The sequence below is a fragment of the Malaclemys terrapin genome, chromosome 5, assembly GCF_027887155.1.
Source record: "Malaclemys terrapin pileata isolate rMalTer1 chromosome 5, rMalTer1.hap1, whole genome shotgun sequence".
NCBI lineage: Eukaryota > Metazoa > Chordata > Testudines > Emydidae > Malaclemys > Malaclemys terrapin.
Window position 1 is genome coordinate 73,006,106 of NC_071509.1, and position 14,082 is coordinate 73,020,187.

The 14,082-nt window shown below is 45.1% G+C and overlaps 1 protein-coding gene across 2 annotated transcripts in view; it reads left to right on the plus strand.

Moving 5' to 3' along the window:
• SH3RF1 (SH3 domain containing ring finger 1) overlaps positions 1–14,082 on the plus strand; it is a 154,350-nt gene that overhangs the window by 78,821 nt on the left and 61,447 nt on the right. For both annotated transcript variants that reach the window (XM_054030354.1, XM_054030356.1), the window contains exons 3-4: positions 5,370–5,645; positions 7,121–7,216. In XM_054030354.1, the coding sequence (XP_053886329.1) occupies positions 5,370–5,645; positions 7,121–7,216 (372 nt within the window). The remainder of the gene's footprint in view (positions 1–5,369; positions 5,646–7,120; positions 7,217–14,082) is intronic.

Consider the following 14,082-nt stretch of genomic DNA (forward strand, 5'->3'; position numbering starts at 1 on the left):
TAACCACAGTAAAGGTAATCAAAGTAGTGTCCAAAGAAATTTGCACTCCTTAAGACTCCTACACATTTCTGTAGAACTGGTTAAAAACATGGGGAAAATATTCACAAACCTTTCATGACTTTTCCCCACTCTTTGCCAAATTTTTGTTTGGTGATCATAGAGAAACAATGTACAATATTCACAGAGAAGGGTACCTTACGTTGGTCAGTTATCAGAGGTGTTGATTGATTAATAGTGTATTAAGTTGCTGAGATGGTGATAGGCACACTTGCACATATAGGAAATGGGGAAGGAAAAAGTTTAAAGTCAATGATCAGTCCAAGGTTATGGAAAGAGGAGGCAAGTGGAAGATCTGAGTCAAGAACAGAGTAGATTAAAAAAGACTGGCGTGGTAAGAATGCTCAAGAAAAGCACTACTGTTTGTCAGGCATTTTGTTGAAGGAGCTGGAGCAGGGGATCCAGGCTTTGGATAAGGCTTTGGATACGGCGTGCGGAATTGCCACCCCCGTGACACCGCAGGCCCTATGGCACTGCGGGCCCCGCGCCACTCCTGGAAGCGGCCATGTACTTGTGGCCCCGGGGGATGGGTGGGGAAGAGGCCTCCAAGTGCTGCCCTTGCCTGCAGGCACCCCCCCCCCCCACAGCCAGGAACGGGGAACTGCGGCCAATGGGAGCTTCGGGGGAGGTACCAGCAGGCAAGGGCAGCACACAGAACCCTTTGCCCACACCTCCCCCCACCCCCAGGGGCCGCAGGGACGTGGTGCCGGCCACTTCTGGGAGCAGTGTGGGGCCAGGGGAGGCAGGAAGCCAGCCTTAGCCCCGCTGCACGCTGCTGCCACCCGGGAGCCACTCCAGATAAGTGGCGCCGGGCTGGAGCCCACACCCCGAACCTCTCCTGCACCTCAACCTCCTGCCCTGAGCCCCCACTGCACCCTGCACCCTCTTGCACCCCAACCCTCTGCCCTGAGCCCCCTCTTACACCCAGCACCCCTCCTGCACCTGAACCCCTTGCCCTGAGCCCCTTCCTGCACACCGCACTCCGTCCCACATCCCGTCCCACACCCCTCACTCCCTCCCACACCCCAACCCCCTGCCCCAGCCCTATATTCATGGCTTTGCATGCAATTTCCCCACCCAGATGTGGCCCTCGGGTCAAAAAGTTTGCCCACCCCTGAGCTAGAGACAAAGTTTCAGGTTTACCTGAGCAAGATAGTGTGGATAGGAAGGAGCCACTAAGGCCGGGTCTATGCTAGAAAAGGTTTGCTGGCATAGCTCTACTGGAATAGCAATACTGGTAAAACCTCCTACTGTAGACACAGCTTATACCAGTAAAATGCTGCTTTTGCCAGTATAGCTTATTCTGCTTCCTCAAGTGAAACAATCTATACTGGCAAAACCAGTTTTATCTTGTTATAACTGACCTACACTGGGGATTTTGCCCATATAGAAATGCCATAAAAATCACACCTCTAATTATTTTACTGACAAAGTTTTGAGTATAGCTTGCTTTAAGGTTATGAAAGGAACATACAATTGCCAATTATCAATTTAAAAATGGTAGCTAAGAGTAAAGGTAAAGATAAGATGACTTAAGAAAGATGGGGTAAATATAAAAGTGGAAAATCTGTGAACCTGTAGGTTCTATAGACAAAATATATGAGGTTGGAGAGGGAGCCTCTGCCAGAGAGGTTTTACTATTCAAGATTTTATACGCGCGCGCTCTCTCTCTCTCTCTGACAATACATAACAAATGCAAATAGCATATGATATAGGAGACTTTTTATGATGTCGTAAAGTTTCTGTTTGTATTTGTTATGTATTGCCTTGGATTACTTCTTTTTCCCTTTGCTTTAAAGGCTTGGGTACATGTAATGTCCATTTTACTATCCTGGTTAAAAATAATTAAAATAGTTTGTATAATATAAACTATAGCGTAGAAATTCAGATATTGTTATTTTAAAAAAAACCTGAGGCAATAACACTAAGAAACCTGTATTAGGTACAGTATCTTAAAAAAAAAATTAAAATGCATTTAAGACTATTTTCTTTTTTGCTGGTAGGGGTAAATGGCAGCTGCAAACGTATGGGTAGACTGCAGAGATTTTTTTTCTTAAGCCCTCCTTTCATGTTTAGCCATGTGAAAGACTCAGTGAAATGCAAACTCTGGCTTAGCAGATCTTCAGAGCACTGTAGCTTGATGAACAACCTCTGAGAGTTTAGAGAGAAGGCAGCAGTTGGTAAAGGTTGTTAAAGGCAAAGGCCAAAAAGGCCTCAGCCGTGACTTGGATCTCAGATCATCCATATGAGAGGAATCTGGTTATAGTGCCCTGGTGGGCCGTTGATATATTACACTCAAAGGAATAGTGCTGTGCAATCAAAACCAATTGTTCTGACTTTATCCTTCAGATGTTACAGAAGGAAAAGGCATTTGCTTTATTACTCTTCCGAGTCGTTTAACCATTTATCCTTAATCACTGGCTGTCTGAGTGAGAACAAGAACTTAGTTCATTGAACTTTGTTCTTTTTGAAATTATAGAGTAGAATCCATTTTATCCAATGTGGGAAACCTCCTTTTGAGAAACTTGATGTACAAACTGGCCCACTAAGTCTTTGAGTTTCATTGAAAAGGAACATCATACAAAAAACATAGTCAGATGTTTGATTGCAGATTAATTTGCATTAGTCTTTGATACACTCTGTAGTATATGATTCATAGTTCCAATATCCTGAGCAATCCAATTAAATAATGTTAAATTAATGAGTCAGTTGCAATTACCAAGACATGATTTCAGCACAACCACTGTTGAGTGGGAGGGCAGAGGCGGGCGAGATAGGGGAGGAGAGGAATATTTGCCACTTGAATTTTAGAAACACTCTTCAGTGATTAGTAGTAGTGAGAAAACTAATACTTGGATCAAACTACCTGAGTACAAAGAATATGCATTAACCTTAATATTGTAAATTAATTTATCATAGATTAACTTTTTTTTGCAGTTTAGGTGTGTTCAGATTTCTTGAAAGATCTATTCAAGAATGCTTTCTTCTGAGTTTCTAAATATTGCTTCTCAGTGTATTTTGGACATGGTGGGGGTGGTTTTGGTTTTGTTTCTGTTTAATTGTAATATGGTTGTTGTGATGATGTGGGGAAGCTGTCCATGTGCAACTTATGAATTCTGATTGATATTATGAAGTTGTTTGTTATATCAGGGAATGCCTCTGTTAAGTGACAATATTCCTTCTCTGCACAGTGTATCAAGGGATGGCTCTCCAGGTGAGGTAATTTTACATAAATCATCCAACGAATAGTGACAGAATGGTCACCTGTCGTTTCTCAGTAAGAGAGGGAAAACTGATGTAAAAAAATGTGAGGGAGCTGAAAACAAAAGCTAAAGGTGTAATTTCACCCTCCAAGTTCACATACATACAGTGAGAACAGGTCCAAAGCTCTAAAAAAGGATTTGGGGATTATACTGAATCGCAAGTTGAGTATGAGTCGTCAATGTGAAAAAGGCTAATATAATTCTGGAGTGTATTAACATGATTGCCATATCTAAGACATGGGGAGGTCATTCTTGTGTTTACTCAGCATTGGTGAAGCCTTGGCTGGAGTACTGTGTTCAGTTTTGGGCTCCACACTTTAAGAAGGATATGGACAGGTTGGGTCCAGAGGAGAGCGACAACAATGGAAAAATTGGAAAAAAATTGACCTATAAGGAAAAGTAAAAAAAAAAACTGGGCATGTTTAGTCTTGAGAAAAGAAGACTGAGGGGGAACTTGATCAGTCTTCAGGTATGTTAAGGGCTGTTATAAAGAGGATGGTGATTAATTGTTATCAGGCCCACTGAAGGTAGGAGAAGAAGTAACGGGCTTAGCCTACAGCAAGGGAGATATAGGTTAGATATTAGAAAAAGCTTTCTAACTATAAGAATAGTTAAGCTCTGGAATGGGTTATCAAGGGAGGTTGTGTATCCCCATCATTGGAGGTTTTTAAGAACAGGTTAACAAACACCTGTCAGGTCTAGGTCTGCAGGGTCCTCCCTCAGCACAGTGGAAAGGATTAGATGACCTCTCAAGTTCTATAAGTCCCTTCAGTTCTATAAGTCTATGAAATTAAAAAGATTTTGGAGTGGCTCGAGTGGGGAAGCCAGGTTAGTGACAGTTTAGTGACAGTTTTTTTCAGATAAGTTCATGCAGGCTTTCCACGGTTTTTTGCATTAATCCAAAAATGCTGAAATACAACTAAGTCTGAAATATCATCCTTCATTATACTATGCATGCCAGTGAATTTGTGATTTTGTCTGTTCAAATGGATTTTGCCCTGAAAAAAGTCTCCTGTTACAAAATCATGCTTTTAAAAACTTTTAATGTATAGAATGAATACATATCAAATTTGCAAAAAGAGCAGGAGTACTTGTGGCACCTTAGAGACTAACAAATTTATTTGAGCATAAGCTTTCGTGGGCCACAACCCACTTCATCAGATGCTCATCGGAAGTGGGTTGTAGCCCACGAAAGCTTATGCTCAAATAAATTTGTTAGTCTCTAAGGTGCCACAAGTACTCCTGTTCTTTTTGCGGATACAGACTATCACGGCTGCTACTCTGAAACATATCAAATTCGTAATTACTGTGTGAATTTAACCAAGAGAAGAAGAAGAAAATCCAGCTGTAGGGTAACAAATCTAATGTTAAATGTTCTGCTTTAGTGCTGGACAGATTCACATTAGTTGCCTGCAAACAAAAATACTTGCTTTATTTATTTTGTAAAATTCTGGCCAAATTATGTTTCTTTGAGTCTTTGAAAACTCATTATTATTTCTAATCTTCAGAGTACTGGCTGTTAATGACTCTGATTCACTGCAAGCTGTTTTAGTGCTGAATTCTTGCAAAAAAAAAAAAAAAAGATTTGTATATTAACCACACTTTTTGATGAGGGATAAGTTATATTTTTTCCCTCAAACTCATTATGCTAGAACATTTAATTCTTTAACTTAGCATACTGAAATTCTGTTAGAATCAGTAGTGTGAAAATTGACCATGGTTTTATTGTAGATAATAAATTGTGCTTTATTATATACACCTCTACCTCGATAGAATGCTGTCCTCGGGAGCCAAAAAATCTTACCGTGTTATAGGTGAAACCACGTTATATTGAACTTGCTTTGATCCACCAGAGTGCGCAGCCCCGCTCCCCCGGAGTACTGCTTTACCGCGTTATATCTGAATTCGTGTTATATCGGGTCGCGTTATATCGAGGTAGAGGTGTAATTCTTTTAATCTATCAACCTCAAAGCACTTTTCAAATGTTTGGACAGCATTATCATACCCATTTACAGATAAAATACTAATTTTAGTATTTTTCTTCTTTAGGGTATACCTCAGTTACCGTGTGCCAAAGCATTGTATACCTATGAGGGAAAAGAACCTGGAGATCTTAAATTCAATAAGGGTGACATCGTCATTTTACGTCGGCAAGTGGATGAAAATTGGTACCACGGAGAAGTCAATGGCATCCATGGCTTTTTTCCTACCAACTTCGTTCAGATTATTAAACCTTTACCTCAACCTCCGCCTCAGTGCAAAGCACTTTATGACTTTGAAGTGAAAGACAAGGAAGCAGACAAAGACTGTTTGCCATTTTCAAAGGTAAAAACATGTAGAACTGACTTCTAAAAAAGAAAGGGTTTTCTTTGAATAATTATTCGTTGACTTAGAATATCTTATATTGTTTCTGTTCTAAAAGTCTTGCCTATACATTCTTCTATAGCTCTGATATATTAAGAAGCCAAGGATATGTAAGTTGACAGGACATTTCTTCAATATCTACCACTTCTTTTCCTCGCTTAAACCACAGACACTGTTTCCCCTCTCAGGATTTCACCGTCGAAATTGAGAGCGCAGGTTTTTTAATTGCTTTAATATACATTCTGAATTTGAGAGAGAGTCTGAATTGTGAATTTTAAGCATTCCCAGTCCAGAGGAAACTTTCACTTATTTTTAGTTGTCAGAGTTAATACTAATTGTCAAGTTTTCATTTAATCCAGGACATTTTTAATACTAACCACGAGCTTTGTGTCACTACATAAGAATAAAAATTGCATTTTGGAAAAGAGTCAATTCCTTTTGTTCCTATTTGAGTTATTTTTCTGTCTTAAAAGGTATGAAATGATGTGAAGTTTTAATAGGAATACTAGGATTATGAAGAGTACTCTTAAAAGACACTCAACTATAGCATGGGGCTGGTTTTTTCAGTTGCCTACAAATTTATAGTACATTAATTTTGCCTGACAGCACAAAAAATGTTACAAGATCAGACATGAGAACTAGTTAGATGTCTTTACAGCCCTCAACTATTAAAAATGCAAAGGGCACCTGAAACTATAGAAGTAGGAGGCCTTAAATATTGAGCTCTCCTTCTTACGAGACCTGTGCAACTACATATGAACAGAAAATAACTTTTACTGAACAAAATGTTAGTGCTCCTAAGGATAATTAGCCTTATATTATTATTGCATTGCAGCTTTGATTTTTAAGTAGTGTGCATTGTTTGTAATCTTCAATTGTATATCAGTGCAAGTGTTTCCTAGCACTTCTGAGTCTTTCAATGAAATGTAAATTAATCATGTTTCTAGGGCAAAATAAGTTTACTGAGCAAATAACACCTTCTTTGCAACCATGCTTAAAACTAAAACTCTGTATTTCAATGGAGATGTCAGTTATGCTTTCTAAGTTTGCTAATGTTTTTACATGAATAGAAAAGCAACAGCTGGGAACAGAGGGCAACAAGCTAGCTTATAAGTAAGAAGAGTTTGAGACTCAATTCAGGGATTGATGGAATACACTAGAGTTGGCACAGCAGGCAGTTTGTTGCTCAGGAGAAGCCAAAATAACTGACTGAGATTAGTTCTTGGGCTGCTGTGTAGGACTTAACCAAGATGAGGAAACTCTACTGGAAATTATTTTAATTCCAAAAACTGCAGGTTCACATTGTGAAAATGAAACTCCTTCTATAGAATTCTTCTTCATGTACCCCTTCATCTGACGATGCTTGTGTTGTGGAGAGAAATTAAATGAATAGCTTAATTTGAGCTGGGAGTTATAATTACTTCATGTGTGTACAGGACGATGTGCTGACCGTGATTCGCCGAGTAGATGAAAATTGGGCTGAAGGAATGCTGGCTGACAAGATAGGGATATTTCCCATTTCGTATGTTGAGGTGAGTAAAGTTGTGCCATCCTATAATAAGCCTCATAAGAAAAGTACTTTAAATAAATGTCTTTCTAAAACTGTAAATGCTGACGATAATTCTAAAACATATAATATTAATCCAATATAGGTACATGAGTAAACTGAGTAACCTCCTAAACTTGCTGATGCAATGAATGCGCATCCTGACCATTTTCTCTCCCTACTGTTTGTTGCCTTTGTTCATTAGATCACATTTAATATTACATTGTAAACCCTTTGAGGCAGGGACTTTGCCTTCTTGTGTGTCCTGCGAAGCGCCTGGTCCTTCCCAACCAACACTTGCTCACAAAATAGAAAAAATGAATGAATCAGGTATAAAATAAGCTTCCCTTTCTCCCTAATGCCCCACCACACCTAAGTAAATGAGCATCATTGAAGGTCAGCAAATTTAGGCTATTGTGGACCAAACAAGGGAGTGAATTTCAAAGTTGAGAACCCTTTATGTAAAACAGCCTGAAATCTCTCTTTCAAACCTTGGAGCTGAGAGTGTCGCTGGTTGCAAATGTGGTAAGTTTGAACAGGGAGAGAGGTGGTTTCTTGGGTATATAGGCCCAAACCAGTTAAGACTTCATAGGACAAAGCCAACACCTGACATTCCAGCCAAAAATCATAATGCAACCAGTACAGGCTATGGAGCACTGGTGTAATAATCATTGTTTGTATTGCAGAAGTGCCTGGAGATCTCAACTGACATTAAGGCCCCATTGTGCTAAGCTGGTATATACACATGGTAAAACATACTCCTTGCTGTGAAGACCTTACAGTCTACATAGACCAGACAGAGAGTGGGGGAAAAGAAATGTTATTCCCATATTACAGATGTGGAAATGAGAGAGGTTAAGTGATGTGCCCAAGTACACAGAGGAAGTCTGTGACTCAGCTGGGAATTGGGCCCACATCACTGCTTAATTTCATTTATTTATACATTAGCTTTTCTATGGTACTCACCACTGTAGTGTCTGAACAGTTCACATTCATTCAAGAACTTAGCTTCTCAATACCCCTGTGAGTATTATCTCCATTTTACAGACAAGGAAACTGAGGCATGGGTTAAGTAATTCACATAAAGTTACACAGAATATGGCAGCACCATGTAACTCCTAGTTCTTGTTCGAGTGCTTGTTCATGTCAATTCCAATCAGGCATGGTAGCCGGAAGATTTTTCCCCTAGCAACATCTGTCAGGTCAGCCTGGGTGCTCCCTGGAGTCGTACCTTCATGGCGTTCATTATAGAGCCCTGTCGACCCGCCACCCCATCAGTTCCTTCTTACCGCCAATGACAGTTAGCTGGAACTTTCCTGTACTCTTGTCTCGACAGGTGCATTTAGCAGTTTCTTACATTGTTCTCCATTAGTTTTCCATTGTTCATTAATAGTTAGTAGTTCGTTAGTGTTAGATAAGTTTCCTTTGGGGGGGGGGGGGGAATCCCCTCCTACACTCTCCCGACACCGGGGCATGCTGGGGTCTCCAGGCTTCAAAGCCTGCAGCAAGTATGCCCAGAAGCAATCGTCATCTCGTGTCTAAAGTGTTTAGGAGAGGGCCATCAGAAGGATCATTGTGCCATTTGTAAGACCTTTCGGCCCAGGACCATAAAAGATAGAGAGCAGCACCTGAAGGTCCTGTTGATGGAGGCAGCACTCCTCCCCCAGTCCGACCCTGGGTTGACAAACCCTGCACCGAGTACCTCCTCCTCAGTGTGGAGCTCTCCGGCACCGTCAGCATGAGCACTGCTGCTGGGTAAGGATAAGGACTCACGGCACTGTCCTGGCTCCACTCACAGCTCACATGCCGCACGCAGGCACTGTTCGCAATCACCGGTGCCACAAAAGAAGAAGAGGCTGGAGAGGGGTCACGCTCCCCATGCTAGGCCTAAGGAGTCTGCTGCTGTGAGAACCATGTCAGGCCACACTAGTGCTGCTCCACTGGTGACGGTTGCGCTGACTCCTGCCCTCGTGGAAGGGCGGTTGAGTCCGGACCCTCCTCGCTCGCCAAGCCCAAGCCATGAGCTACACCTCCCTTGGACACCTGAGGCATTTGCAGCGGCCCAAGAACTGCTTCACCTCTCAGCACCTTCCTCTCCTTCCAGATGGGACAGGTTATTGGCACCGGTCGTTCCCCAGGCTCCTTCAAGGGGAAAGCCTGCTATAATGGCCCGCCGATCTCCGACCCCGGCACGCCACTTCCTGGCACTGGAGCACATTCAGTAGCCACGCCAATCCCCGAGCCCTTGGCGCGAAAGCTCAGTGCCTAGAAGTGCCGCTCTCCCGAAGTCATCGTTTTCAGACACTTCGGAGTCGGGCTCCTATCGGTCCCAGAGGAATAGGAGCAGATGGTCCACCTCCCAGCACCATGACCCAGTGGTAGCCCCCATCACAATAGCCCTTTTGGACTTCCTGGGCTTTTCATCAAAGTAAAGGTCTGAGCCAAGGGTCTCGTTCCAGGGCAACGTCAGAGGCCCCAGCCTTGTTTGTACCCCAGCCAGTATCATGGGGGTAGACCCATTACCACCCTGCGCTATCATCTCGAGGCCTCCGGCGCAACCAAGCTCAGGGATCCTGGCAGCCCTGGCATTGGCGACAGCGTCGACTCCAGCACTGGCGTAGACTCTGGCACCAATGGCCATTCTGGCGTTGAGGATGACATCAGCGCCGATGACACGGCGACAGCCCTGGCCCAGGAGGACAACAGGGTTCTGCAGCAATTGTTGCGAATGGTTGCCCAGGGCCTGGGCATTCAGGTGGAGGATGCAAATCCAATGGTGGACATCCTCACTCCCTCCAGACTTGCTCGTATTGCCCTGCCCCTCATGGTCATAAAGATCATCTCTGACACCATGAAAACTCTGTGGCAGACCCCAGCCTTGTTGCCCCCTATGGCTAAGAGCAATGAAAGACGCTACTTTGTGCCGTCCAACGGTTATGAGCATTTATACACGCATTCCAAACCTGACTCTCTTGTGGTCGATGCTCCAACCAACGTGAGCGTCAGGGCTTCCATCGACCCTCCCTGATGAATCAGGAGGTGAAAAGGCTTGACCTTTATGGGAGAAAGGTCTACTCCGCTGGAGGTTTACAACTGCGCATTTCAAGTCAGCAGGCCATTGTCAGCAGGTACTGCTTCAACACATGCAGGGCAATGGCTAATTTTGCGGCGCTGTTGCCGCAGGACTCCTGCGCCAAGTTTTCAGCTCTCGTGGAGGAAGGGAAGCTCATTTCCAGGGCTTCGCTAAAAGCCACACCAGATGCAGCTACTCGTGTGATGACCACAGGCATAGCTATGAGGTGGGGCTCCTGGCTCCAAATCTCAGGCTTGCCATAGGAGCTCCAACAAATGATTCAGAACCTCACCTTCGTGTCTATTTTCCGAAAAGACAGATAAAAGGCTGCAGAGCCTGAAGGATTCGAGAGCCATTCTCAAATCGCTGGGCCTCCATACTCTAGCTATACAGCATAAACATTTTAGGCCATAACCTTCTCCACGGTTCTACCAGCTGCAGAACCATCAGGACAGCTCATGGAGGAGGAACAGGAATGGCAGAAGGCAACTTCACCTGTCCTCAGGCCAGGGCTCTGACCAATCTAAACCAACCTCTGGGCCGAAACAGGCCTTTTGAAGGTGCTGTCAAGGATGGTGTACCAGATCCCCAACTGGATCCACCCCACCTTACCTTCTCATCCTGACTATCTCCTTTCTACTATGCATGGTCCCATATCACCTCGGACCGTTGGGTGCTTTGCATGGTAGAGAGGGGATACTCCATCTAATTCCGTGCCCTCCCACCCTTCCATGTCCCTCTTCAGGGACCCTTCTCATGAGCAGCTCTGTATCCAAGGGGTGCAGTCGCTCCTATCTCTAAGGGCAGTAGAGGAGATTCCTCAGGAGCACAGGGGCGAGGGTTTTTATTTCTGGTATTTCCTTATACCGAAAGCCAAAGATGGCCTCAGACCCATCTTGGATGTGCGAGAACTCAACAAGTTCGTGAAGAAACTCAAGTTCTGCATGGTCTCTTTGGCCTCAATCATCCCATCACTGGATCCAGCAGACTGGTATGCCGCCCTCAACTTGAAGGATGTGTATTTCCGTATTGCAATCACTCAGCCCCACAGGAAGTGCCTAAGGTTTGTGGTGAATGGTACCCACTACCAGTTTATAGTCCTTCTGTTTGGCCTGTCAGCAGCACCTTGAGTCTTCACCAAGTGCATGGCACTCATCACCGTGTTCTTGCGCATGCACCAGTTACAGTTGTTTCCGTCCCTCAGCGACTGGCTGATCAAGGGCCTCTCCAAGACCTAAGTGGAGGCTCAGGTCAGATTCATCAGAGCCACCTTCGACAACCTGGGTCACCTTCTGAACAAAGCAAAATCGACTCTGTCCCCCGTCCAGAGGATAGAGTTTATAGGGGCAGTACTGGATTTGATCCGATCCAAGGTATACCTGTCGCAAGTGAGGTTTCAGGACCTGACGGATATCATTCAGGGCACCAGACAGTTTCCCACCACTACAGCAAGAAACTACCTGAAGCTTCTCGGACGCGTGGCTGTCTGTACCTATGTGTTGCAGCATGCCAGATTCAGGCTTCGACCTCTTCAGTCGTGGTTCGCGTCAGTATATCGCCCAGGCCGGGACAGGTTGGACAGGATCATGACCCTGCCTCGCCCAGTCATCGACTCCCTCCTGTGGTGGCTCAATCCTCAGGAGGTGTGCTCAGAGGTTCCCTTCACCGCTCCGCAGCCGTCTCAGTCGCTAGTGACGGATGCATCAGACTTGGCTCGGGGAGCTCATCTGGGAGACCGCAGGACCCAGGGTCTCTGGTCTCAGGCAGACCTGGCCTTCCACATCAACGTCAGAGAGCTGAGAGCGATGTGCCTGGCATGCCAGACCTTCTGTGAACACTTAATGGGACATTGTGTATCAGTTATGATGGACAATACAACAGCAATGTGCTATATCAACAAAGTGGGGGTGCACGCTCCTCTCCCCTGTGCCAGGAAGCCCTCATGCTGTGGGACTTCTGTGTGAAACATTCAATACACCTGGAAGCATCATACCTCCCTGGGGTACAGAAAGAGCTGGTGGATCACCTCAGCAGGTTGTTTCACGCCTACGAGTGGTCCCTTCGCCCGGACATCGTGGTCTCAATCTTCCAGAGGTGGGGCTTTCCCCAGATAGACCTATTTGCCATGCAACACAACAGGAAGTGCCAGCAGTTCTGTTCTTTCCAGAATCACAGTCTGGGCTCCCGAGTGGACACATTCCTCCTTTCATGAGGAGGCCATCTCTTTTATACCTTTCCATCCATGCCACTTGTTCACAAGGTACTCCTCAAGATCTGGAGGGAAGGAGCTCAGGTCATATTGATAGCACCAGATTGGCCCTGACAGCACTGGTACACATCTCTCCTAGACATGTCCGTGGAAGCCCTGGTCACCCTTCCACTCTTCCCAGACCTTCTGATGCAAGATCACGGTTGTCTTGAACATCTGAACCTTGACTTGCTTCACCTCATGACGTGGAAGCTCCATGGTTGAACCTGATGGAGCTTTCCTCTTCAGACCAGGTCAGACCCGTCCTCTTTGGCAGCAGGAAATCCTCTATGAGAGCCACATACCTTGCCAAGTGAAATAAATTTTCAATTTGGTCAGCGCTGCACCATTCGACCCTGATGCTAGCCTCAGTGCAGCTCATTTTGGACTATCTCCTCCATCTGAAGCAGCAAGGGCTCTCGTTGTGTTCAGTAGGGGTGCACTTAGTCACCATATTGGCCTTCCATCTGGGTGCAAGGGGCCGCTCAGTGTTTACTAACCCTATGGTCAGCCGATTTTTAAAAGGACTCAACAGACTGTATCCTCACGTCCGTCAGCCTGTCCCCACCTGGGACCTCCTCAACCTGGTCCTCTCTAGGCTCATGGACCCACCCTTTGAACCGTTGATGACATGGTCCCTGCTGTACCTCTCTTACAAGATGGCATTCCTGGTAGTGATAACCTCAGCCAGGAGGGTGTCTGAGCTCAGGGCCCTAACATCAGAGCCTGCCTACACCGTGTTCTATAAGGTTCAGCTCAGACCTCATCCTGCTTTCCTCCCAAAGGTTGTGTCACAGATTCACATTAACCAGGACATTTTTCTCCCCGTGTTCTACCCTATGCCTCATTCCAGCGGCAGGGAACAGAGACTCTAATCTCTGCATGTCTGCAGATCACTAGCCTTTTATATCGAGGGAACAAAACCATTCAGAAAATCGGTCCATTTATTCGTGGCAGTGGTGGACAGAATGAAAGGTCTGCTGGTATCGTCACAACGCATCTCGTCATGGACAGCATCCTGTATTCATGAGTGCTACAACCTGGCAGGGGTTCCTGGACCTCCAATCACTGTGCACTCCACCAGGGCTCAGGCTTCATCAAAAGTGTTCCATGCGCAGGTTCCCATTTAGGAAATCTGCAGAACAGTGACATGGTCTTCCGTCCATACTTTCGCCATGCACTATGCGATTATCCAGCAGGTCAGAGACGATGAGGCCTTCGAACGAACAGTACTCCACTCAGTGGACGACTCCGACCCCACCACCTAAATTTGGGCTTGTGAGTCACCTAATTGGAATCGACATGAACAAGCATTCGAAAGAAAAAAAAAAAGTTTCTCAACTTCTCTTAACTCTTGTTCTTTGAGATATGTTGTTCATGTCCATTCCAATACCCACTCTCCTACCCCTCTGTCAGAGTAGCCGGCAAGAAGGAACTGAGGGGGTGGCGGGTCGACAGGGCTCTATATTGAGCGCCAGGAAGGCGCGACTCTAGGGGACGCCCAGGCTGACGGATGCTGCTAGGGGAAAAA